The 26,456-nt window shown below is 45.1% G+C and overlaps 1 protein-coding gene across 11 annotated transcripts in view; it reads left to right on the forward strand.

Moving 5' to 3' along the window:
• Rassf2 (Ras association domain family member 2) overlaps window positions 1-25,209 on the forward strand; it is a 45,773-nt gene extending 20,564 nt beyond the window's left edge. For 8 of the 11 annotated variants that reach the window (XM_058575392.1, XM_058575389.1, XM_058575393.1 and 5 more), the window contains 6 exons: window positions 2,279-2,369; window positions 5,159-5,234; window positions 8,315-8,466; window positions 10,885-10,973; window positions 13,937-14,097; window positions 14,898-15,634. In XM_058575392.1, the coding sequence (XP_058431375.1) occupies window positions 2,311-2,369; window positions 5,159-5,234; window positions 8,315-8,466; window positions 10,885-10,973; window positions 13,937-14,097; window positions 14,898-15,440 (1,080 nt within the window). In that variant the 5' untranslated portion in view covers window positions 2,279-2,310 and the 3' untranslated portion in view covers window positions 15,441-15,634. Of the gene's footprint in view, window positions 1-2,203; window positions 2,370-5,158; window positions 5,235-8,314; window positions 8,467-10,884; window positions 10,974-13,936; window positions 14,098-14,897; window positions 15,635-17,090; window positions 17,143-17,639; window positions 17,762-18,929; window positions 19,028-20,927 lie in introns of those variants that run through there. The other 3 variants (XM_058575395.1, XM_058575394.1, XM_046433298.2) reach the window with 2 other exon arrangements.
• Window positions 25,210-26,456: the final 1,247 nt, after the last annotated feature.

Consider the following 26,456-nt stretch of genomic DNA (forward strand, 5'->3'; position numbering starts at 1 on the left):
CCTTTGCATTCATTCCCATAGTTGCCATAACAAATTATCAAAACTCAGAGGTTTAAAACAACACAGATTTATTATCTTAACAGTGGTGTAGGTCAGAGGTCTGTCATGGTTCTCATGGGACTAAAATCAAGGTGTCAGCAGGGCGGGTTCCATCTGTTTCCATAAACAAGTGTTGAGCTCAGTTTAATGAAATGCATGCTGAAGTATTTAAGGGAAAGTGATTGATGTCAGTAATGTACTTTGAAGTGAATGAAAAATAACATGGACTTGTAACTGAATTAAGAGATGTACAGATGAATAGATGTGTGATAGAGTAAGTTTAGTAAAAGATTAAGGATACAATAGTCTTGGCTTTCATGGTAATGTTTCTTCATCTTTAAACAAAACAAAGCAAAACAACAACAACAACAAATATATATATATATATATATATATATATATATATATATATATATATATATATATATATATATTAGATGTTGATGGACCTTTATCTTATTCATTTATTTTTATGTGGTGCTGAGAATTGAACCCAGTGCCTCACACATGCTAAGCAAGTGCTTTACCACTGAGCCATAACCCCAGCCCTGTTTCTTCATCTTTATGTTTGCAAATTCTTTCTCTTTCTTTCTTTCTTCTTCTTTATTTATTTTTTATTTTTTGGTACTGAGGATTGAACCCTGGTATGCTATTGAGCTACATCCTCAGCCCTTTTACTTTTTCGAGTCAAGATCTCACTAAGTTGCTGAGGCTGGCCTCAAATTTTCGATCCTCCTGTCTCAGGCTCCTGAGTTGCTGGGATGACAGGTGTGTGCCACCACACCAACCCTGAAAATTCACTTAATAAAATGTTTGAAAAAAATCACTAGTACCCAGATAGATCCAGCCTTTCAGTTGTTTCTATGCATCCATATAAATGCCAGTGGTTCTCCATTGGAGTGATTTTGTCTGGAGACATTTTTGATTGTTATGACTGGGGTGATCTAGTGATTAGAGGCCAGGGATGCTGCTAAACATCCTCCAAAACTCAGGATAGCCTCCATGAACAAGAATGGTCTAGCTCTGGATGTTAATAGTGCCAAGAACACTTGATGAATACCTACATATTTAAATGTATGTGTTTATACATATTTAAATGTATGTGTTTATACATATCAAGGTGTATATTTCTAGCTTTTTCTTTTCTTTAATTTCTTTTTGGTACTGGAAATTGAACCCAGGGGCACTTAACCACTGGTCTATATCTCCAGCCCTTTTAATTTTTAATTTTGAGCCACAGTCTTTCTAAGTTGCTTAGGGCCTCCCTAAGTTGCTGAGGCTGGCCTTGATTTTGTGGTCCTCCTGCATCAGCCTTCTGAGTTGCTGGGATTATAGGCATGTGCCACCAATCTTAGCAATTTATGCATATTTTATATCTACAAATCAGATGCATAGCCCTATAACCCATGTTTTCATAATGTATTGCTCTTTTCCCAGGTAATGAAATCACCCACATTTTAATAGCGATCACAGATCGTATGCTGTAGTTGTTTGTGTCCAGCTCTATTTGGGCATTTTACGTGGTTTCTCCTTCTCAGTGTGTTTGTCAGTTTTCCGTCACTATCACAAAATAACTGAGATAAGCAGCTTAAAAGGAGGAACTGTTTATTTTGGTTGGTGGTTTCAGTCCAGGCTTGCTTGAGCCCTTCACTTTGGTACTGTGATGAGGCAGCACGTCATGGCAGAGAGCACATGGGGAAGCAGAGAGTGAGAGAGGGAGGGGTTATGCTCCCAATGTCCCTTTAATGGCACCTCCCAACGACCTCTCTTCCTTCCATGAGGTCTCACCTCCTACAGCGCCATAGGTTGGTGACCAAGCTTTCAACACATGGCCCTTGGGGGACATCTAAGATCCAAACACAGCGCTCTATATACCTCAGGAGAATCTGGGCTGTTCCTGTCTGATGGCTCTCTGTCCTGTGTTATGAAGGTCCCATCAGGGACAAGGCTCGTTGGTCATCTTGGGACCAGCTTGGTATCAGCATTCTTTGTGGCTGGGGCATTTGTTCTTGGAGTATCCCAAAGTTGTCATCTTTCCTGAGGGTGTTTCCTCTCAGTAGCCACTGCCAGCAGAATGACCTCTCAGCAGTCCTGGGTCAGCTTTGGGCACCCAGGCTGTGGACCTGGGGGATGGTCTCATTCGGAGTCTTCCTCCCCTTGCCAGCTGCAGCCTAGGTTCTGCTGAATTTCCCAAGGACCAAAGCCAGCTTCAACCTCGGCCTTCTCCTTTCCATCACAGGCCCGCCCTTCGGATGAAAAGAGAAAGGAAGAATGGACTACAATCACCAAACGTCCCTCGTCCCCTGTGGACAAGATAAATACATTTCCAAGTAAGAATTTTTGCTGTGCTGCTTGCCCAGGGGCCAGTACCATGTGGGGACCTTGTGGGTGGATCGAAGCCATGGGCAGAGAGGCTTCCTCTGTGCATCAGAGGCCCAGGGCTCTGGTGTGTGAAAGGCAGCCAAGCGGCTGGACTTGGACTTGTGAGGACAGCAGCAAGTCTGCAGCTTTAGATTGAAAAAAAAAAATCCCCCAAGCCTAGCCTGGGAGGGAAGTAAAGGGGGAGCCAGACATGTGGGGGTGTCTTAGAAGGCTTCCAGGAGGAGGAGGAGGAGGATGGTGTCTGCTTGCTGTGGCCTCAAATTCATTTGTTGAATCCTAACCTAAGTCTGTGGTATGAAGAGGTGAGACCTTCCGAAGGTGCCTAGATCATGACAGTGGAGATCTCCTGAATGGAATTAGTGCCCTTAGAGAAAAGGCCTGAGAGAGCTTGTTTGCCCTTCAACCCTGTGAGGACACAGGAAGAAGGTACTATCTCTGAGGGGCAGGCCCTCGCCAGACTCTGAATCTGCTGGCACCTTCATCTGGGACTTTCTGCCCTCTAGAACTGTGAGACATGAACTCCTATTGTTTATAAGCCACCCCGTCTCTAGTATTTTGTTATAGCAGCCCCAACACACTAAGAAACTACTCACTGTTCTGTCTGTGATATTGCCTGAGGGAGTCCTGGCTTGGGTGCTATGTTCCTGCGTTGCTCCGTTTCTGGCTAAAATTAGCACACCCTCCTCTGAGTAGAAGGGGCAGGTTCCTTGTTTTCTATGTACTCCAGGTGTCTTGCACTCAGATTTTTCTTTTCTTTCTCTCTCCCTCTCCCTCCCCTCCTACCCTCTTTCTAAAAGCCAAAACTGAATTTTTCCTACTACAAATTTGAGGATTTTTTTTTTTTTTTTGGCCTAGCCTGAATGTTCTCCGTCTTAAATAAGCCAACTTGAGTTTATCTGAGACTAAATTGTTTTAGACACACTTGGCCATACACAGATGCCTGTTGTGTGAGATCCAGAACATTCTTATCTCTTTATTGAAGGATTTCTCCAGGGACTTTTCCTGACCGGGTTTCAGATCTATGTGTTCAAAAGTACCAGACGTTTTGTCTTAAGTTATTTGGAATCACTTTTTTAAAAAATATTGTTTTTACTTGTTGATGGTCCTTTATTTTATTTGCTTATCTATATGTGGTGCTGTGGATTGAACGCAGTGCCTCATGTGTACAAGGCAAGCGCTCTACCGCTGAGCTACAACTCCAGCCCCCACTTTTTTTTTTAACCATTCATTTCAGCTTGCTTAGAATTAGAATTATTCCCTTATCTAGGTTTAATATGTCAGAAATTTTTTTGGAATTTCCAGTGAGTTTTAACCTGTGCTGTGGTCCAAAAATCTCTCCATTGGATGATTGGGTTTAGAAGGACTGGATTCTGTCACCTCTTGCCTGAGAACAGGCAGAAACACACAGCAAATGGCTTCCTCAACCTCCTGCCTTCCCAATTCCTCATGGAGTGTAACAACAAGCACTTTTAGATAAAATCATATCAAAAATAGAACATTGCTGGGTGTGGTGGCGCCTGCCTGTAATCCCAGTAGCTTGGGTGGCTGAGTCAGGAGGATTGCCAATTCAAGGCTGGTCTCAGCAATTTAGTGAGACCTTGTCTTAAAATACAAAAATAAAAAAGGGCTAAGATGTAGATCCATGGTAGAGCTCTTGCTTAGTGTGCATGAGGCCCTGGGTTGAATCCTCAGCAACACATACACACACATAGTCTCTCTCTCTCTCTCTCTCTCTCTCTCACATACACACACACAAAAAAAAAAAAAAAAAAGAAAAGAAAAGAAAAAAAGAAAGAAAGAAAATAGGATATTGCCAGGGTTTAGAAGCCCCAGTCTGTCCACTTCCTCTCACTGCTCCACAAGATGACCCTCTATTCTGAATCCTAAAACCCATTTCAAGCTTTATTTATTTATTTATTGGTACGGGGGATTGAACCCAGGGATGCCTGATCTCTGAGATACATCCCCAGCCCTTTTTATTTCTTGTATTTTGAACTGAGGCTGGGATTCCTTGCACATGCCATTGTGCCTGGCCCATGGAATCGCACATTATGTTCTCTTTTCAAGTCTGTCTTCTTTCCCAATGAGATTCGTTCATGTTGTGTTGTTCGTTCATATCTTTGTGACTATGTAATGATGCACCGTGTGACAGGGACTTCCTTTGCTCATCCACTCTCTTGTTTGTGGGCGTTTGTAAGTTTTCAAACCCACAATGAGGTCATGTCAATCACGTCTGAGTTGGTCTGTCCCACACCTGTCCCTGTTCACCTTCTGAAAAGCCTCAGAGTTTTTCTGAGTTTTGCAAATGCCTGTGGAGAACTCTCCTCTCCTCACTCACAGCATGCACCAGGGAGGGAAGGAGTGGAGAGGCAGGGGAAATCCCGTCTGTGGGCTTTGGAGGGCCTGTGGCCTTCTGGAAAGGTGTCTCCATGAATCTGTGACATACCTGCCCGCTCATTTGGCTTGGGTTTGGGGGAGTGTCGACAGAGATCCAGCCTTGGTAGTGCAGGACTGTCTTGGGGTTCTAGAGTTGCTTCTTAACATTCGGTCAAGTCTTGACCTTGATGCTGGGGGAAGGTGCCATAGGGTCTTGGAAACTCTGTGTGGTGTGTGTGTGTGTGTGTGTGTGTGTGTCCATGTGAACATACACTGAGGGGGTAACTGAGGCCAGGTTAGAGGTGAGAATGATTGTATTATAAGAGGCTTCAGCTGAAAATGTTGTCACTTTCCCCCTAAGGAATGAACTTCTCCTGCATCTGAAGACCTACAACCTGTACTACGAAGGCCAGAACTTGCAGCTGCGACACAGAGAGGTAAGGGCAAGCCCTGGCAGGCTCCTGCCCTGGTGGGCTGGCCCAGTATTTGCCTCCACTTGATCTGGGTCTGAGGGGCCTGAGGTCTCCAGGGGTCCCCGCCCTCCTGCCCCAGTGAGTGGCCTCTCACTTACAATGTTGGCAAGAGTCCTTGGGGTTGTTTGGAAGGAGGCCCCAGGCCCAGTTTTGATCCAGAATGGTTCAGCTTTTCTGCTCTGGAAACATCCCTATGGGAGTGTGACAGGGTAGCACAGCCTCAGAGGGGGGGTATCTCCAGAGGGAGGTTTTCATGAAGTGACCCTCTCAGATGGCTCCCAAGCAGGCATCCCCTTGTTGGGTGGTTCCCCGGAACCTTACCTGTCCTCTGTGTTTACACTTCAGGGCCAAGTCCTGTTGCTACAGCGACAGGGCAGATCACATAAGATCTGGGTGGTGACTCCCACTCTCCCCCCTCCACCTGTGGCCATCTTCTCAGCCCTTCTCAGGATGCCCTTTGCTTTCCCTCTGACTTTTCCCAGCCCCCACCCGGAAGCTAAGCTTACCCATCCTGTATCTGTTTCTGTAAAGCCTGCTATCAGATAGATGTTGAGTTATAAGGACGGCTGGTGGAGTAATTTATACTCGAGCATTCTTGACTGATAAGAAGCAGTGTGTAATACCCTGGGTTATCAAGCCATGGCGATTTAATCCATAGAAACAGATAGCAGATGGTGGAATTTCAGCCGCTCAGGCAGGCTGTTGGGGGTAGGATATGGGAAGCGTGGCCTTTTCCTGTGTCCCTCAAGCCACTCCACTTAGGCAAAGTCCTATTGAGGGTTAAGTTCTGTCCTGTAGTAGTTCAATGTCATGATACCAGCCCTGCCCAGTTGAAAGTCCTTATAAATCAACTGTACTTACATAAAGTCTTTTCTCTCTCTCTCTCTCTCTCTCTCTCTCTGAACCAGGGATTGAATCCAGGGGTGCTGAACCACTGAACTACATCCCCAACCCCTTTTATTTTTGATTTTGAGATGGTCTCACTAAGTTTCCTAGGGCCTCACTAAGTTGTTAAGGCTGGCCTCAAACTTGTGATCCTCTTCCCTCAGCCTCCTGGGTTGCTGGAATTACAGGCATGTGTCTCTGTGCCCAGCCATGAAGCCCTTTTCCCCAAGATCCCAAAATGCTCTGAAGTTGTTCCACTCCTTTCCTGATTCCCCCCAGTCTCCACCATGACTCTTGGCTTTGGTTAGTTGCTCACTTGGCAGGTTCCATTTTCACCCAAAGGGGTTTATGCTGAAGATGTGGCCATAATCTAGGTCAGACACCCATGAGACTTACCCAAAAAACATGGGTTCAGAAGGGTTTTTCTGAGACTAGAGAGAAAAAAAAAAAACTGACCCTTTTTGGCATTGTCAAAGCTGCTATTAATTAGTAGCTAGGCCATGAGCAAGATTTTGATCCTTTATCAGCTTTCCTAGGATATATCCTACAGAATACATCTTCAAAGACAGCTGGGTGTCGTGGTGCACATCTATAATCCTAGAGGCTTGGGAGGCTGAGGTGGGAGGATTGCAAGTTCAAGGCCAGCCTCAGCAACTTAGTGAGGACTTAAGCAACTTAGTGAGACCTTGTATCAAATAAAGAATAAAAAGGGGTGGGGATATAGCTCAGTGGTAAAATGCTCTTGAAGTCAATCCTCAGTATAAAAAAAAAAAAAAAAAAAAAAAGAAGAAATTCTTAAAGTACTACATGATTAAAGTTTTTCATGGTCACAAATGATCTACTTTTTCAAGATGGAACATATTGATGTCCTTAGAAATTTCACATTTGCCAGGTGTGGTGGTGTATCCTGTACTCACAGCAGCTATGAGGCTGAGGCAGGAGGATCATGAGTTCAAAGCCAGCCTCAGCAATTTAGCAAGGCCCTAAGTAACTTAGCGAAACACTGTCTCTAAATAAAATATTTTAAAAGGCTGGGGATGTAGCTCAGGGGTTAGACACCCCTGAGTTCCATTCTTGGTACCAAAAAACAAAAACAAAAACAAACAACAACAACAAAAACACAAAGAAAGCAACCTTTTAGCATAACTTGGAATTCCTGCAGGACTTATTTACCTTTAGAAGAGTCATAATATTAAGCACATTAGCTTATTACAAAGTGCCAAGAAGTTCTGTTAAGAAATTTGCTTAACACAGCCTCTCCTAACTCATGATCCCTTGACATCCTTTTAAGGCAACAGTTCATCTGCTAAAGGAGCTGGTGTTCTGTAGAATAAATTTGGGGAAATTCTGCTTTAAATATCCTTCATCCAGAGGGTTGGATTGCTAGACATATGTTGTAGCTAAGGACATGTCACTTTCTGTAGTAGGGGAGGGATAAGTAGCTAATTCAAGAACCCAGTTCTTGCTTCTGTTAGAAAGGCTAGGTCTCATTTTATTATACTTTTTGGAACCAGGGATTGAACTTAGGGGTGCCCAACCATTGAGCTACATCCCCTGCCACTTATTATTTTTTATTTTGAGACAAGGTCTCTGCTAAATTGCCTAGGGCCTCACTAAATTGCTGAGCTTGGCCTTGAACTTGTGATCCTCTTGCCTCAACCTCCTGAGCTACTGGGATTATAGGCATGTACCACCAAGCCCAGCTAGTCTCATTTATTTTAAAAGATGTATTCTGGTTTCTTAAAAGTTATTATTATACTAACAACAACAACAAAAAAGTTCTTTTTAATTTGCACACATTGTTTAGAATTTCACAGCAACGTGTTTTTTGTTTTGTTCTGTTTTTTTTTCAGAGCTGGGGTGGAGCCCAGGGCCTCATGCATGCTAGGCAGGCTCTCTGCCACTGAGCTACCCCTACCCCTACCCCGCTCCTTCACAGCAACTTTTGTGCTGTCCTGTAAGGTCAGCCTCAGGGTGTCAGGGAGCTTTAGGGCAGAGTGTGTCTTGGAGTTGAGATGTGTGAACACCATTCACATCCTATGAATACCATCCAGGGCACCCAGATAGGACACATGAAGGATGCTGTCTCTGTCCCCCAGTGCCGTGCTGGCTTTTGGAGGGCTTTTCTGGGCTCACCAGACTGATTGCTTTGCGGGCAGGAAGAAGATGAGTTCATTGTGGAGGGGCTGCTGAATATCTCCTGGGGGCTACGCCGGCCCATCCGCCTGCAGATGCAGGACGACAATGAACGCATCCGCCCCCCTCCGTCTTCTTCCTCCTGGCACTCGGGCTGCAACTTGGGGGCACAAGGGTGAGTGAGGCGCGATGGGGCTGGGAGGTGACTGGAGTGTCTGGGTGGTGTGTGCCTAGTCAGCCATGCTCCAGTCAGTCTTGTTCCCACTACCTCCACTGCCACCAGTGTTGGGCTTGTGTTGAGGAGAACAGGGTTGGGTTGGGTTGGTGTAACCGGGCCTCCATTCTCTCTCCACAATCACTGAGTGAGGTCAGGGTGAGGAGGGGAGGTGCTGAGTCACAGAAGGGGACATGCCAGCGTGTCCTCCCTGGTGGAAAATTCTGGAGTCTCAGGGTGTGTTGCTAGTGGCCAGCACATCCAGCAGATTTCTAACAGGATGCCAATGTGTTGGCGTCCTCATAGAATGGTCCCCACTCCAGGGACATTTAGGACTTGAACTCTCAGACTGAAGCTCTCTGAGTCTTGCGGGGAACCTGGAAAAAGAAAAGGAATGTCAACCTCTGTGTGAACCAGCCAAGTGAGGTCAGCCGGGGAGTCTGCTGCACACCTGGAACAGGGTTGTGGTCCCCTTCCCCTGGTCCCCATGGGAAGGGGTGTGAAGATTGCGCCTGTTCCTCCCCAAACTCTGCTCCTCATGTGGCCGAATGAGTAACCAAATGCATCTACGAAGCTGCGCCCTTTTTACTGTCTTTCTGGGACTTTGGTTTTCAGGATCAAGTGACTAGCCTCCTTCCCTCCTGAAACTTGCTGATGCTGGCGGTCTGCAGGCTACAGCCTGGGTGGAGTTTTGCCGGCCTGGAGCCAAAACCACAGTGATGTTTTTTTTCTAGTTTAAATGAGAGCCAAGCCCTCTCTGTTGGCCACATGGAACGTTTTGTTGAACTCCACGGCCAAAGTCTATCTTTACAATTCAGAGATACCTACAATATGGCCCGACTCTGGAGGTGATCTGGTTTCTTTCCAAGAGAATCTAAGGAGGAAAGTTCTTACCCGTCCCATTGGGATGTCTGGTCAGAGTTCTTTGGTTTCATTTAACTTTGCTGGTTTCACACGGCTTTGCCTTCAGTGCTTACTCTGTATTTTATTTCCAAGGAGTCAAACCCTGTCCACTGCCCGATACTGACCCCCACGCTGTTACATTCTGTTCCCTACATGAGATGATTACAAAAATTCCATTTGTCCGTGGGGCCTTTGACTGGGGCTGCCGTTGAGGGGTCCTTCAATCTGCGTATTGGTTTCTTCTCCCTTCCCTGGGGCATCAGGCTGGTCTTGATTGGCCCCTGAAACGTACAAACACATGGAGAGTAACCAGGTGGGTGGCCAGCTATAGTGAAGTGAATACCTGGACTACTGTGTTAAGGAGGATGCTGAGGCCAGTTTCTGCTTCAGCAAGAAAGAGGGCTTTGGATCAGGAAGCAAGGAGAGGCTGGCTACTCCGGATGCCAAGTGTTCATTATTCCCTGAGAGGCTCTGGCTGTATGGATCCATTCTGGGGCTCAGAAGGCTGTATTATTATAGAAAATTCTTTCAGATTTTTAATATTAATTGTATACCCTTAGAACTATCATCTTTGGAACATAAGGCCTGTCTCTACTGGGTCAGGGAGCTCACAGTCTTTTCACAGTGGGATGGCCTTAATTGGTTAAATATGATTCTCCTTCCTGGCCAAATCCTCTGTTGATTTTGGGTGTGTTTCTCTGAACTGCTTCCATTGTCCTTTTTGGCTTTGAGGAATTAATTGCCAGTTATCACGGCAAACCGCGGGTTCAGCTCAGACTGCCTGCTGCGACTCTCTCTCTCTAGCTTGACTGTGGCCTCCATCCTTGCAACCCAAAGAATGCTGTCATTGGTGCCCCTACCAAAGCTGCCCTGATCCTTGTAGCAGCCAACCTGTTACTTTCTACTCCTTTGAGAAGCCAGAAGCGGTTTCTGAGTGTTTCCTCCAACAGAAGGGAAGGTGGGGCTGGGAATGTGGCTCAGTGGTGGAGAGCTTGCCTGCCATGAGTGAGCCCCTGGGTTGGATCCCCAGCACGGGAAAACAAAACAAAACAAAACAACAAACCAGAATCGAATCTGAACTGGAATCCTGCCCCAGAAACAAATGACCATTATTAGGGTTTCAAAAAATCAGTCATAGAACCCACATGTGCTTAGGAACTCGGCGCAGGCAACACATGGGTTTTGTTCTTCGGAGTTTTCCTTCCTGGGCTGGATGAATTAGGTGTTTGTGTTGCTGCAGATGTTGGAAAAGAGCATCTTCTTGTTCCTAAACTTCCCCCTCCCCCATCAGTGCTCAGCCTGCAGGCTGGGCCAGTCTCCTGGGATGCTCAGGGCAGCCCACCTGCCTCCTTCATCAGCTGGTGTGAGCTGGTACCCAGCCCGGCACAAGGAAAGCATTCACTGGGGAGGGTGGGATGGGGGGATCTCTTGACCAGGATTAACCCAGTCTCCCTTTTGTTTGTTTTCTGCCCCCAGCACCATTATGAAGCCCCTCACCATGCCTAACATTCAGATCTCAGAGGTGGATGCGTCTCCTGAGAGTGAACAGACGCCAAGCCCCACAGGTACACGTGCCAGGGGAGGAACATCTGGTTAGGGGCCAACTGGGTGATAGTTGTTATAAACTGTGCTTTATTTGTAGATACATGAAATTTTTATAGTTCAAGATTCAAAAAGTGTTAAAAGGAAAAAAAAAATGAATCTCCCACCTCCATCACTGAGCATCCTCCCTAAAAACAACCTGAGTACATCCTTCCCCAGACAGTTATACATATATAAGCAAAAACACACTGACAGATCTTTGGGATGTCGTTTCTTTTTTAGTGCAGGGGGTACTGGGGATTAGCTCAGGGGCACTCGACCACCGAGCCACATCCCCAGCCTTATTTTGTATTTTATTTAGAGACAGGTCTTACTGAATTGTTTAGTGCCTCACTTTTGCTGAGGCTGGCTTTGAACTATGGATCCTCCTGCCTTGGCCTCCTGAGACACTAGGATTACAAGTAGGCACCACCATGCCTGGCTGGATGTCATTTCTTATCTTTTCCTTTTTATATAAGTGGTAGCTTTTTGCACTTTGCTGGTTTTATCTATCTATATATATATTTTTCATTTAACTTAGGATTGTTCCACATAGATCCATAAAGAACATCTCTGTTCTTCACAGCTCTGCAAGATTCCATGGAAAAATGATAATTTATTTAGTCACTCCTATTAAAGAGACATTTAAGTCATTGTCAGTCTTTGCTATGAAAAATCAGATTGCTGACAATGAGCTTATACATGGGCCATTTTACTCATCTTTAAGCATGTCTATAGAATTCCTTGAAGTGGAATTACTGGGTCTGAGACAATATGTGTTTACAGTTTTGACAGATGTTGTCAGTTTGCAAATCATAAAACATGAATTAAATATATTTTAATAAAAAGAGCTTAACCTACAATTCTATTATTGTCAATTTTTAGTATTTATAGACATACATAGGTAGAAATATGTCAGGGGACCCCCATATATTTATGTGTCTTATTAACATTTTTATTGTGATAAAATACTTATTATCTTTTCATTCTTAACATTTTGAAGTATACTGTCCAGTGGTGTTAAATACATTTATAATTATTCAGCCATCACTTCTAAGCATTTCCAGGACTCTTCTTCCCTTAAAACCATCATCCTTGTGTGGGGAAAAAGGTACACTCATACATTGCTGGTAGGACTGCAAATTGGTGCAAGCATTCTGGAAAGTAGTATGGAGATTCCTCAGAAAACTTGGAATGAACCACCATTTGACCTAGTTATCCAATTCTTCGGCATATATCCAGAAGACTAAAGAACTGCACACTATAGTGACATAGCCACATCAATGTTTATAGCAGCTCAATTCATAAGAGCTAAGCTATAGAACCAAACTAGGTGCCCTTCAACAGATGAATGGATAAAGAAAATGTGGTATACACACACAAAGGAATATAACTCAGGCATAAAGAAGAATTAAATTATGGCATTTTCTAGTAAATGGATGGAACTGGAGACTATCATGCTGAGTGAAATAAGTCAATCCCAAAAAACCAAAGGCCGAAAGTTCTCTTGAAATGTGGATGCTGGCTCACAATAGGTGGTGTGTGTGTGGCAGGGAGGGGCAGGGGAGTAGAATTTCACCCATTTGGACAAGGGGGAATTGGGGGAAGGGAAGGGGATGGGAATGGGAATAGACAGTAGAATGAATCAGACATAACTTCCCTATGTTCATATATGAATACACGACCAGTGTAACACCACATCACGTACAACCACAAGAATGGGAAGTTATACTCCTTGGATGTGTGATATGTCAAAATACACTCAACTTTCATGTATAACCAAAAAGAACAAATAGAAAATTTGAAAAAAAAAAAAAAACATCCTTAGATCATTAAAATCTGTCTCTAAAACCCAAAACTCTTTTTTTTTTTTTTTATAAAACTGAAACTCTTGGGAGTATAGCTCAGTGGTAGAGCTCTTACCTAGCATGCATAAGTCCCTGGGTTTGATCCCCTGCACCACAAAAAATAAAATTAAAACCTCTGAAATTCTGTACTCATTAAATAATAGCTCCCCATTTCCCTGCCCACCCCAGCCACTGGGAACCACCATTCCATATTGTGCCCCTATGGTTTTGACTGTTCTGGGTACCTCCTAGGAGGGCAATCATGCATCACTTGTCTTTTTGCAACTGGCTATTTTCACTCAGCATAACGTCCTCAAGGCTCATCCGTGTTGTAACACATGTCAGAATTAGTTTGCAATATCTTGCAGGCCCTCACATGCTTGTTCTGTGCTAGGCACTGCTCTAAGTTTTTCTATTCATTCATTTAGATCTAATCTCCTAAGATGGGTGCTATTGTTAGTCCCATGGTAGAGACAAGAAAACAGAGGCACAGAAAGACTAGTGACAGATGTCTGTGGAGGAGCTGGGATTTGAACCTGAGGAGTCTGGTTCTGAGGTTTCAGAGTAGGGACCCCTTATCCCTCATAGAGCCAGTCACTGTAGTACTTCTTAGTAAATCATGTATTATGCTTCTCTTCCAGTCAGAAATAGTTTTTATAAAATACATTTTACAAAAATATATTGAAGTATATAAATTTTGTAAAATATATTTTGGGGGAGGGAATGAGTGCTGTAGTGTTGGCTAGAAAGGGATCATGTACAAGTTGCTGCGTCCCAGGTCCAGGCAAACAGAGCCCTACCTTCGCCTCCCTCCCTTCCCTCCCCATCCATTCCTTCCTTCCTTCCTTCCTTCCTTCCTTCCTTCCTTCCTTCCTTCCGTGATGACTGGGGATTGAACCCAGAGTGCTCTGTCACTAAACTATATCCCCAGCTCTTTTTTAAAAATTTGAGGCAAGGTCTTATTAAATTGCTCAGAGCCTTGCTAAGTTGCCAAGGCTGGTCTTGAACTTGTGGTCCTCCTCCCTCAGCCTCCTGACTCACTGGGATTATAGGTGTGTGCTACCACATTCAACCAGAGCTTGTTTCCCCTTTTCTTCCAGACTCCAGGGGACTGAAGCCTGTGCAGGAGGACACCCCACAGTTGATGCGCACACGCAGTGATGTTGGGGTACGTCGCCGTGGCAATGTGAGAACCCCCAGTGACCAGCGGCGAATCAGACGCCACCGCTTCTCCATCAATGGCCATTTCTACAACCACAAGGTAGAATGGATGGGGGAAGGTGAAGGGGACAGTTTCAGAGGGCAACACCCCTTCTTGGGCATCTGCCACTTCGGAGCTATAGCTATGCAGTCCCTGGTGGGACACCTAGGAAGTCATGTTTGCTGTTCAGTCTTTGGGCTGTAGGATCTGCTGGCTCTATGAGGGATAAGGGGCCTCAGGTCAAGGGGTCCCCACTAGGGTTATGGGTACATTCAGCAGGGCAATACAAAGTAGCACCTGCTGTAGCCTTGAAGGCTTCCTAAACACCCCTCATGAACTGCCCCCACCGAGGTACCTGTGTCTGTGCCCTCTTCCTGCACCCCGAGCCCCGCGGCAGGTGCTTGGTCTGACTTTCCCCTGAGCTAACGGCTTTCTGAAGCAGAGCTGTGAGCCCCAGATCAGCACCTTCTCCACAGGCAGCTGACCCCCTTCTTTCCTGTTTGGTTCAAATCCTGCCTTCTTATAGCACGGGCACGACTGGAGAGTGGCCAGAGGCCTCCTCATGGTGGTTCCAGCAAAAGGGTCTTTGTGAGTGTTTTCTTTGGAGAGAGTCCAATTTCCCCTTCCCAACCATGCGCTTTGGGGAGTCAGCCCTGAGCCTCCCACAGGGAAGCCCACACTGAGTTAGTCAAACCTTGGGGGCTGCTTGTCTGCATCAAAGTCCGATGCTCACCCTGCTGGCCCGGGAGTTCTCAGGGGGCACCTTTTGAGGACCATTGTCACTGAAGCTAGTCCCTACCTGGGTTTTTATGCTGTCTTTGTCCCTGCTCCCACCCTGAGCTGGACCCCTCTATTGACAGACCTCCGTGTTCACACCTGCCTATGGCTCCGTCACTAACGTCCGCATCAACAGCACCATGACCACCCCACAGGTCCTGAAGCTGCTGCTCAACAAGTTTAAGGCAAGTTCCCTTTGCTGGTTGTGTGCCTCGGGGCCCTGGAGGGGTGGTGGGGGAAGCTTTGGAGAGTGTGGCTTGTGGGGTGCTGGGCAGAGGATTTGGGTTTTTAGACCCTTGCTAATCAAGGCAAAGCCCACAGCATTAGCATCACCCAGAAGCTTGTTAGAAAAGCAGATTCTTAGACCCCATCTTAGAACTTTCGAGTCAGAAACTCTGAGGGTGAGGCCAGGGAGCCTCTTTAACAGCCCTGCAGGGCCCTCCGCAGCCCATTTGGAGTTTGAAAAAAAGAGCATGCTACAGGGACACTGCTTCATCGATGTTCATAGCAGCTCAATTCACAATAGCAAGACTGTGGAACCAACCCAGATGCCCTTCAACAGACGAATGGATTACAAAAATGTGGCATTTATACACAATGGAGTATTACTCTGCATTAAAAAATGACAAAATCATAGAATTTGCAGGGAAATGGATGGCACTAGAGCAGATTTTGCTAAGTGAAGTTAGCCAATCCCTAAAAAACAAATGCCAAATGTCTTCTTTGATATAAGGAGAGTAACTAAGAACAGAGTAGGGACGAAGAGCATGAGAAGAAGATTAACATTAAACAGAGATGAGAGGTGGGAGGGAAAGGGAGAGAAAAGGGAAATTGCATGGAAATGGAAGGGGACCCTCAGGGTTATACAAAAGAACATACAAGAGGAAATGAGGGGAAAGGGAAAAATAATACAAGGGGGAGAAATGAAGGTCAGTAGAGGGGGTAGAGAGGAAGAGGGGAGGGGAGGGGAGGGGGGATAGTAGAGGATAGGAAAGGTAGCAGAACACGACAGTCACTAGTATGGCAATATGTAAATCAATGGATGTGTAATTGATGTGATTCTGCAATCTGTATATGGGCTAAAAATGGGAGTTCATAACCCACTTGAAGCAAAGTGTGAAAGATGATATATCAAGAACTATGTAATGTTTTGAACAACCAACAATAAAAAAAAAAAAAAAGATCCTCTGCCTCAGCTTCTCAAGTAGCTGGGACTACAGGTGAATGCCACTCTGCCCAGCTAGTATACTTTTTCTTTTTTTTTTTTTAATTTTTTTTAATATTTATTTTTTAGTTTCCGGCGGACACAACATCTTTGTTTGTATGTGGTGCTGAGGATTGAACCCGGGCCGCACGCATGCCAGGCGAGCGCGCTACCGCTTGAGCCACATCCCCAGCCCCATACTTTTTCTTTTTTAAAAAAAATTTCTACAGTTGTAGGTGGACAGCCTGCCTTAGCATGCCTTTTTATTTGCTTATTTTTTTTGTGGTGCTAAGGATCAAACCCAGTGACTCTTGCGTGCTAGGCAAGCTCTCTGCCTCTGAGCTCCAACTCCAGCCCTAGTATACTTGTTTTTAGTGGAAGCCAATGTAGCCTAGAACGCAGGACGCTGGTTTGAATTCCCGTCCATCACCTGATAGCTGGCTGAGTAGGACAGGGGATTTCATCTCCTTGGTTTCTGCTTCCTCATCCATAAAAGAAGGATGAGGGTAACGTGTATTGAGGTTGTCAGGAGCACGAGATGAATGAAAATAAATGTAGTGTGTGGAACTTCATTTTACAATAAGTGTTACCTATGACTGCTTGAGCATCACTCGTCTGAAATCTTTCTCCAAAGTTAGGCACTTTTGGAACACTGACATGATGCTCAAAAACTTTCTGACTTCAGAGCATTTTGGATTTCAGGGTTTTGAAGATCAAGTTTATGCAAATACTCCAAAATCTGAAATACTTTGGGCCTTAAACATTTTAGGTAAAGGAGGCTCAACCTATATTATCTTTTTTTTAGAAATTGAAATTCTGGGGATAGAAATCAGAGCTTCAGTATGGTAGGCATTTGCTCTATCACTGAGCTACCCCCACCCCTAACCCTGCATTATCTGTTATTGATAAAGTTATCTGCCTACCCCCCCATCTCCTTTTAAGAGTTGTGAATAAACAGCCTCCCCTCAAAAGAGCCTAAATTTGGCTTTTTAGTGTTGCGGAAGATGGGATGTCTCAAAGCTGGGATATTTAAGTACATGCTTTCAACAAGTCTCTTTTGCCCCTGATTCAGATAGAGAATTCAGCGGAGGAGTTTGCTTTGTACGTGGTCCACACCAGTGGTGGTGAGTCTGAAGAACACAGTGTACTTTAAAACTTTTAATTAACTCAAAATAGCAAGTTTAAAAAAAAAATACCTCTGGCTCATTTGGTTGTTGTTTAGGTTTTGGAAACTTCCAAATGTTGGCCTCCAGGGTTGGTGGGCTTGCTGGATGAGAATTAGAATACCACTGAATTAGAATACCATATTTGGGCAGTAAACAAACCCTAAACTCTAACTGCCTGCTAGAGAAAGAACTGGACTTTCTGGAGAGACAGATAAAGCCAGTTCTTCAAAGTGGCTTCTTCTAAAGGGTTTGAGGCAGGGGAGCCTTATTGAGGGGAGAATGTTGTTTTTAACAACACCTGCTGAATAGTTCATTTACAAATCAATCACTTAACTTGTATGACCACATCTTCTAAACTGCCTGGTCCGTTTGGACCCCTGTGTTGACCACTACTTATGGTGAGAAAGGTATTACAAGCTGAATTCAAGGATGTTCCTGGTTGTGTGTGGTTCCAGAGAAGCAGAAGCTGAAGACCACTGATTACCCACTGATTGCCCGAATCCTCCAGGGCCCATGTGAGCAGGTCTCCAAAGTGTTCCTGATGGAGAAGGACCAGGTGGAGGAAGTCACCTATGATGTGAGTTCCCTCCTGGTTGGGTGGTTTGTCTTCAGAGGATGGGGATTTTGTTGGGGTGGAGCATGGAATTCCTTCTGGAATACAGTTGAGGACCCTACCAATACCTGGTTTTCATGAAGCCAGTTGAAGGTATGATCTTTGGGAATTGTTGGAGGAATCCTCTGGCGGAAAGTGATTTCCACAGAAGAAACAAATTTCATGAGTCTTTCTAGGATATTGGAAGAGGTTTGAGAGGTTTTATAAACACCCTCTTAAGAACTTCAAGAAGTATTTTTACCTTATGTATTAAGGTAAAAGAAGTTAAGAAATGTTTTTAACCATATGTATGAGTCAGGTTTTGCTATAATAACAAATATCCCCCAATTTTAGTATCTTATAACAGCAAATATTTACTTATTTTGCTCATGATTTTGCTGACTGGTGTCAATGGCTTTGCTTTAGGTTGTAGGCTGAGTTCATGTCTTCATTGTGCTTCATTCAGAGACCCAAACCAAAGGGTTTCTGGGATATGTTCCTTCTGAGTGATGGCTGGAGCATGAGAAACCAGACCAAACCATGTAGGTGTATTTGAAGCCTACACTCAGATTTAGCATATATCCTGTTTGTACATATCCCATTGGCCAAAGGAAGTCACAAAACCAAGCTCAACATTAATTGGATGGAGAAATAAACTTCTCCCGTGGGGGAAAGTTGACATAGTAGGCAGAGATTCTGATGGGGAGGGGAAGACATTTCTTAACTTCAACATCCCAGCAAGCCTCTCCCAGCCTCTCTGAACCAAGTGCACATTTGAATACCGATTTGAGGCTTGAGAAACAAATCCTTCTTCTGAACCATGATGAGTCCTCAGATTCTCTTAAGGGGAGAACAAAGAGATTTATTAATTATTCTGAGTTCAGTTCCTTCAATATATCACTGTAATCACTGTATCAAGAGAAACTGGACATGACCAAAATCATGGGCTAGAGACAGAGACGAAAAATGAGACTGTGTCATGTGAATGAAGCAATCTTCCTTGTGACTCTGAACCAGTCTTAGAAGAAGGCTTGCATCTGGGATTTCAGGAAATCCTGGATTAGGGGGCAAATAGATTTCTCAAGGTTCTGCCCTGAAGGAGAGTAATGCACGCCAGGAGGGCACACACCCCATGTTGCTTCTTCCTTCCCAGGTGGCCCAGTACATAAAGTTTGAGATGCCTGTCCTTAAAAGCTTCATTCAGAAGCTCCAAGAGGAAGAAGATCGTGAAGTAAAGAAGCTGATGCGCAAGTAAGTGTGGTCACCAGGGTACTGGTTGGCTTTCTTTATGGAGGAACCCTCAATGACAGGGGCCTCTATCCAGGTGCCAAACAGAGACTGCGCCAGATTGCTTCAGGAGACTGGGGCTTATGGGCCTTCTTCGGGGGGCTACCTGTTGACAAATCCAAATCTCAGATGGGAACAGAAACTTAAATGTGCACCAATACACTTAGAGGCCTCAATATACTTAAGGGCATCAAAACGTCTTTCCTCTCCTTTTATGGAAGAACTTCAAAAAAAAGATATATGTTTTTAAATCTCTGTGGGGTCAGTTTATCCTGTGTATTACTGTTAGTCCATGTCATATTACTATAACAAAATACCCAAGACTTGCTAATTTGTAAAGAAAAGAGTTTTGTTTAGCTCCGAGTTTTGAGGTCCAAGAGCATTGCACTGCTTCTGCTTGACTCTGGTGAGGGTCTCATGGTAGATGGCATGACAATGGTGGGAACATGTGCAGAAGGGATCATATGACAAGACAGAAAGCCAGACAGGGATTCAGGAGCCAAGCTTGCTCTTTGTAACAACTAGCTCTTTCAAGAACTAACTGGGATCCTTTAAGAACTACATCAATCCCTTCAGAGGGCAGTGTCCCTAGTAACTTAAGTGCATTTCATTAGGCTTTACCTGTTAAAGGTCCCACTACCTCCCAAGGTCACCACAGTAAGGATCAAACTTCCGACATGAACACTTGGGAGACACACTCAAACCTTACCCAGACCACAGCTTCCTGCTATCTCAAGTGTGTGATCAGGCCCCCGGCAGCAAGTGGATGCCCACTCAGACAAGGGTCCTTGAGGAGCATTTGGTGAAGGAACTATTTACAAACACATGGCAGGGTCTGGGGTAACCTCTGGGGACAATGCAGTCCCCGGGGACAAGTGTTTGCCTCCATATCTGAAGGAGGGAGGACAATCAGGGCTGGCTGAGACCCGAGGTTCTGGAAACCCCTGGACTGTTACCTTAGCAGTGCAAGTGGTCTGAGCCCCTGACCTCTAAAATCCTTTCTTTCCGCCCTTCCTCCCTTTCCAACATTTCTCTTCTGGAAGTTTCATTTGGCTTGAAAAAATCCAGGAAAGCTTCTTTCTGGGAAGGATTTTCTGATTTCTTTGCCATGGTTAGTCACAGAATCGACTGCACTTCATAGCCACAGTGGAACAATTGATTTTTTTGCTACCAGAAAATAAAGCCAAAGCTATATTTGCTGTAACTGATGACAGCATTTACATTTGGCTGAACACTTACTCTGCCCTAGACTTTAAAAATAGCAGTGTTGTGCAAAACCCCAAACATGAGGAGTGTGTCCCATTTCGCCCAGCACCCGGTATCTGCAGTGCCATCATTCAGGGGCGTCGTGGGGAAACTGGACTCACCCACAAGCCGTGGACATCCCTATGTACTAGTTGCTATTGCCTCGTCTACAAAATGCAGGTACAGGGGGCAGGTTGAATATAGGAAGTTGCTGTTTTGGTAGCCCCTCCCCACAAAAGGCTTAAATATTGGCAGTTTCATGTTCCATCCTAGATGAGGGCTAATGAGCTACCGTGCATCTGAAGTGCTAGGCATGGTGCCTTGGGGATCCTAAGCTCTCAGTTAATAGACTGCTTATTATTATTATTGTTGTTGTTGTTTTCATCTTTCCCTCCTTTAGCCACACGTTCTAATCATAGTAACATAATCTAAATTGGGTTTGACCTCTTGATTTCTTCTCATTCTGATGTGCAAATGAACCTAGCAATGAAGTGGCTAAAGAGTGGGCCAAAGATGGAGGCACAGGGACAGGACTACAGTGTCACCTGGGTGGTGGAGAAGATCACCCGAGGGTGGTGTTGCTGGCTGGCCCCTACCACAGGCTGTTTCTTGCTCCTAGGTACACCGTGCTCCGGCTAATGATTCGGCAAAGGCTGGAGGAGATAGCCGAGACCCCAGCAACGATCTGAACCATGAGAACAAGGGGATCCAGACACCCCAGGGGTTGCCGTTGACTTGAAACAATCCACAGGAAGCTGGGTTCTTTCCTTCCATGGAAATGTTGCAATGCAGATCTTTGCAGTGCCTGATCAGCCATTATTTGCTCCCTGGAGCAGGATGAAGAAGTCAGAGGACAAGTCCCCATCCCTGGATCCCTGCTCTCTTCCCTTTCACTCACAAGACTTCTGTTCTAAGGAGAACCCAAAGTGTGTGTGTGCGCACACATAGGATACATGTCCATGGGTCTCCCTGATATTTTCACATGCAATTAAATTTCAAGCCACCAGCACAAGTGCCATGAGGCTGGCAGATGAGCTGTTGATGGGCAGGAAAGTCAGGGGGAGTCCCTATCTCAAGGGCTTTCAGCTAAAGAAGTGATTTCTCCCCTCTGGTGCCAGGGGGAAGCCACTCATATCTGCCTGTCTCTGACAGAGGAAGAGTCCCTCGAGCTCACCATTTGGGGGGTTTATATGTTAGTAGAGATTCTCCTTGTTTGCCTAGAAGGATCTGTGGATGAGATCCTTGGAAATTAATAAAACAATAGCTTCATACCTTTGGGGCAAGTCTGATGGAAAGAAAAAGATAAACCTTCACATGGGGTAGATGCAATGAGTGTTCGTGAGTTTTTACACTGGAAATTTTGATTGTTTTAAATAACAAAGATGAATGTGCGATGCTGTGTGGATGCCCGGAAAGAATGGATTCTTCCTCCGTGCCACCTCTGTGGCCACCTGTGTATCTCTGCTTTCCAAGCTGCCAGCTCATTTCTCCGATGCTTCTTTGTGCTGAAGGAAAGTCTCTTGAATCAGTGGTCTGTCTGGCGGGCACATGGCACTGCCTAGTGGGTATGCCCAGGGCTTGTTTGGGGATGGTGGCCAGGAAGTTTCCAAGCTCCATCCTTAAGTCTCAAGAGAAGGGTAGAGGTCACCTGCAGAAATGACAGGTGCCTTTGTGCCCCACCCATCTTCACATCAACAAGTCTTTCTGAATTTGGAGCCAGGCTGTGTGTGTTCTTGGTCAAGACCTTACTCTTCCCAACCTCTGGATTCTTGGCAAGTTCCCTCACCTTGGATGTGGAGATGGAACCCCAGAGTAAGGACGTGTCCTGCTGCCCACTGAACGTGGTCTCAGGGAAGCTGCCTGGTGAAGGTGCCTAGAGAGGACAGAGCTTCTCTTTCAGCTTCTCAGCAGCCACTGTGCGGATCTTTACAGCCAACCTCCCTGGGGGGAAAGAGCAGGGGCAGTGTGTCCCCTGTGACTCCAACGAGGAAGACTGCCAGGCATCTGGGCACCTGTGTGGCTAATACTGTTTATCTGGAGGGAGAGACAGATGTTTGGAGCCAGGTGTTGGGCTATGGAGATCAAGCAAGCAAGATCTGGAACTTCTAACAGAGGCACCTCGGCTCATGAGGGAAGGGGCGTGCCCATCTCTTTTCTACCTCCTTTCCAAGGACAGGTTTGGGGAAGGAGAGCCATGGCTGGTGCCTCCCACGGAAGGTGGGCCTCTGTGGCAGAGCTGTTGTTGCCCTAGGCACCCTCCCATCCCCCATCTGCACTCCAGGCCTTCTCTGTGGCCTATTTAAAAGGCTCATAGCTATGGTCTTACTGTGGACTTCCAAAAAGATGGCACGCTGCCAGAGGCGCTTTGCAGGTGGTGGTGGGGGATCTCTTAGCAAGCTTATTCCCTCTGCAGGGCCAGCACCACCAGACCCCTGGGGCATGTGGTAGAAACCCAGAGGGGCTTAGGCTCAATCATACATTTCTGCAAAGTGCACAGAATTGGGGGGGAAGTGGGGAGGGGTTGTGTGTGGCAGTGGGGAGAAGTTTCCTTTGTTACAGATTCAAAAGATCAGTTTTGTGAATGCAAACAGAGAGGTTTGCATTTGAGAAAGGGATTTGGAGAATTTCTCTCCCAGTTATTTTTTATCACGAATGTTCAAAGCCTTTCGTTGCCCCAATAATTCTCCTTTGGGAGCTGGGGGGTGGGGGAGAATTTCCACAAAGCTAATTACTAACCACTAATTCTTATTGGACAGCTATTTCTGGTTCATAAAAGTTCTTTGTAATTTGTACTAGCACCGCGATGATGATTGTGTTAAATATGGAAATGTTGCAAAATGCTAATTTGACAGGACACTTGCCGAGAACGTGATACCAAGCGTTTTAAAGATGGGGTTTTGGAATAGAAGTGGGGGAAAAGTACATCCTACATCATCCACTTCCACTAACACACTTTTCTATTTTGGCTCATCCTGTAGAGATCATTTCTCACTTAACCTGATCAAGAATTTTGGAAACTTGACCAGGAGTGTAGCTCAACCTAGGGCCCATACTTAGCATGAATGAATCCCTGGGTTCAGCCAGCACCCAAAACAAACAAACAAAAAAGAACCCAAACAAAAACAGAATTGTAGAAACCTTTGAAATAGCAGCCTCAGCACAGTGTGGACCGGATTTTCTCACTGGTATCACATGGCCTTGCTGCTTTGAACTCCTCAATCTATTTGTGTGGGTTTATGTAATTGTGTGCAATGAACCTGAAATTGTGTGAAGAACAAAAGGCCAATGTATAGGGTTATTTTTCCCCCCAACTTGTGAAAAGCAGTTTAGCTGCATCTGGCTTCTTTTTTTTTTTTCTTTTGGGCAGGGGCTTATGTTACAAGGTGATCAAGTGAAGAAAAAAACCTGAATCTGTCTGACTGGGCTGGTGGAATGAAGCACAAGGTCACATTCTCAGTGATCATATTAGTGGGAAAATTAAATGGACAGGTGTTATTTGGGAAGGGGCTGAAAAGCACAAATGACAGGCCTGTGCGAGTCAGGGAGGCGTGTGCGCCCTGGTCTTTGGGCTGGATGGATTTCAACTTTGAATTGAGGTTAAGGTAAGAGGGTCTCAGGAGATTAGCCACCCATTCCTGAGACAAGCGTGGAGGCTGGAGGTCACTGTTTCCTTGAAGACAAGCTGGTACAGAAGCGTCAGATGCTTCAAAGGGGAAATATTTGCATCCTCCTCCTTACCAAAAGGAAAGCAATGCTCTTCTCACAACTTCCACATAAAGACATTTTATCAGCATATCCATGGCAAATGATAACCCTCCAAAACCTGTTCTCCGTGCAAAAACATCTTGGTGAGAATTGCTTCCTATGGAGTTGGGAGACTATTGCAGTGTCAGGAGACTAATGCAACCAAAAAAAATCAAGAAACTCTTAAGAAAAGAAAAGCTTTCTTATTTTTTGTACCAGGGATTGAACTCAGGGGCACTTGGCCATTGAGCCATATCCCTAGCCTCTTTTGGTATTTTATTTAGATACAATGTTTCACTGAATTGCTTAGCACCTTGCTTTTGCTGAGGCTGGCTTTGAACTCTCAATCCTCCTGCCTCAGCATCCCGAGCTGTTGGCTTTACAGGTGTGCACCACTGCACCTAGCTGAAAAGCTCTTTTTCAAAATGTCAAAAACCAGCCTAAAGCCACATTTTATTTCAAAGCTCTGTAACACAGAGAACTTGATATCCGAGATGATGTCTCTAAGATAGAAGTTTCTGTGTGGACAAGGGACTTGCAGTGTCTCAAGTGTCCAAACCATGACATTGAGAGTAAGATAGAGAGATTGCCTGGAGTCTCTCTTATACAACAGCATGCCTGCATTTTTGAGTGTCTACTTAAATTGTTTTACACAAAGCCTTGCTCAAGTCAGATAAGATATGATCTCCTAAATGTAAACATAGAAAGGAATGGGGCACCCCTTCTTTCAGACCTAACCAGAAGTGTTTACTCCATCACAGGATGTTAAAGTGCCCCTCTGCCTGTCCTCACCTTTTAACTAAGCACAGAGAAGCACAAGCTGTGAAGAAAAGCCTCAGCTTCCCTTTGGGGTCTTCCTGGCAGATCACAGACCTGTTTCCGGGCTGATGGTTTCTGATGTGTAGTTACTAGTGTTTCTTAAGGGTTCCCCCTCTTGTTTGAGTTTTGTGAAGTATTCTTTTCCTAACTTGCCTTCCGGTCATGGTACCTAGCCTGGTTCAATGTTTGATTCTGAACTGATAAATAGATGCATTTAGGCATCTTAACATAATTTGACAAGGCCTCAGTAGGGAGCCGAACATTTTTTGTAACCTTTTAATATGTTTTAATGCACCTGATTTAGCTCTTATTGAAATAAAGCACTTTTTAAAGAGAAATCTGTCTGTGGGTGGTTCTGTGTATATCTGTTGGAAGGAGAGTTCTGTGCTGGGAGAGAGTAGTGATAAGGTCAGAGACAGGAGTGGGAAGGCCCCCTGAGAGGTAAGTTCATTTTCTTCCCCCAGAGTTTATGGTTTGAACAGGCCCAGATCTGGCTGTAATGTTCTTAGTCCATTTTCTGTTGCTATAACAAAATACCTTGGATGATGTAACTTATAAAGAATAGAGGGTTTGTTTAGCTCATAATTTTGGAGAACAGGAAGTCTAAGAACATGGAACCAGCATCTGCTCAGCATCTGGTGAGGATCTTCTTGTTGCATCATTGCATGGCAGGGGGCATCCCATTGTGGGACAAGGCAAGTGGGCCAGAGAGCTCAGTTTGAGAGGTTTTTTATTTCTGGTGCTAAAGTTGAACCCAGGGCCTTGTGCCTGCTAAGCACATGCTGTGCCTCTCCTATATTCCCAGACTGAGAACTCTTGTTAACAAAGCCACTCCCTCAATAAGCCATTAACCCATGAGTGGATCAATCCATTCATGAGTACAGGGCTCTAATGACCCACTCACCTTCCAAAGGTTCTACCTCTCAATACTGCTGCCTTGTGAACCAAGTTTCCAGCACATGAATTTGGGGGATATGTTCAAATCATAGCATGTTCCAAATAAAAAATGAAATGAGTATATCCTTATGAGGCTCGAGTTGAGGCCCCTGGGGAACCAGCAGTCATGGAGGAAGGAGCTAGGGACTGCCACATGGTGAGGCCAATTTCACTCAGACTCACCGCTGGCTTGTTAGGACCAACTCTGTGAACCTTTTTTCTAAGACTTAATTTTTCTCACCTAAAACAGCCATGCCACCCTGCATAGAGGTGGAGACTTGGGTGTACCTCTGTTGAAGACAGCCCTCTAGTGGTCTACAAGGGTAAGGCTTTCAGATTGCAGCCCAAGTTAATTTTTTGTGTCAACTTGGTCAGGCTATGGTACCCAGATATTTGCTCAAACAGTAAACTAGATGTTACTGTGAGATTATTTTTTTAAGATGAGATTAACATTTAAATCAGACTTTGAGTAGGTTGCCCTGTAGAGTGTGGGTGGGCCTCATGCAATCAGTGAAAGATCTTGAGATAAAAGACTGAGGACCCCTGCAGTAGAAGGAGTTCTACTTCTGGCCTGCTTTTGGACTTAACTGCACATGAACCAAGTCCTTAAAACAAATTTCTTTCTCCATCTACATAGGGGTGTGTGTGT

The sequence above is a fragment of the Marmota monax genome, unplaced genomic scaffold, assembly GCF_021218885.2.
Source record: "Marmota monax isolate L192 unplaced genomic scaffold, Marmota_monax_Labrador192_F-V1.1 WCK01_AAM20220418_F8-fsc00014, whole genome shotgun sequence".
NCBI lineage: Eukaryota > Metazoa > Chordata > Mammalia > Rodentia > Sciuridae > Marmota > Marmota monax.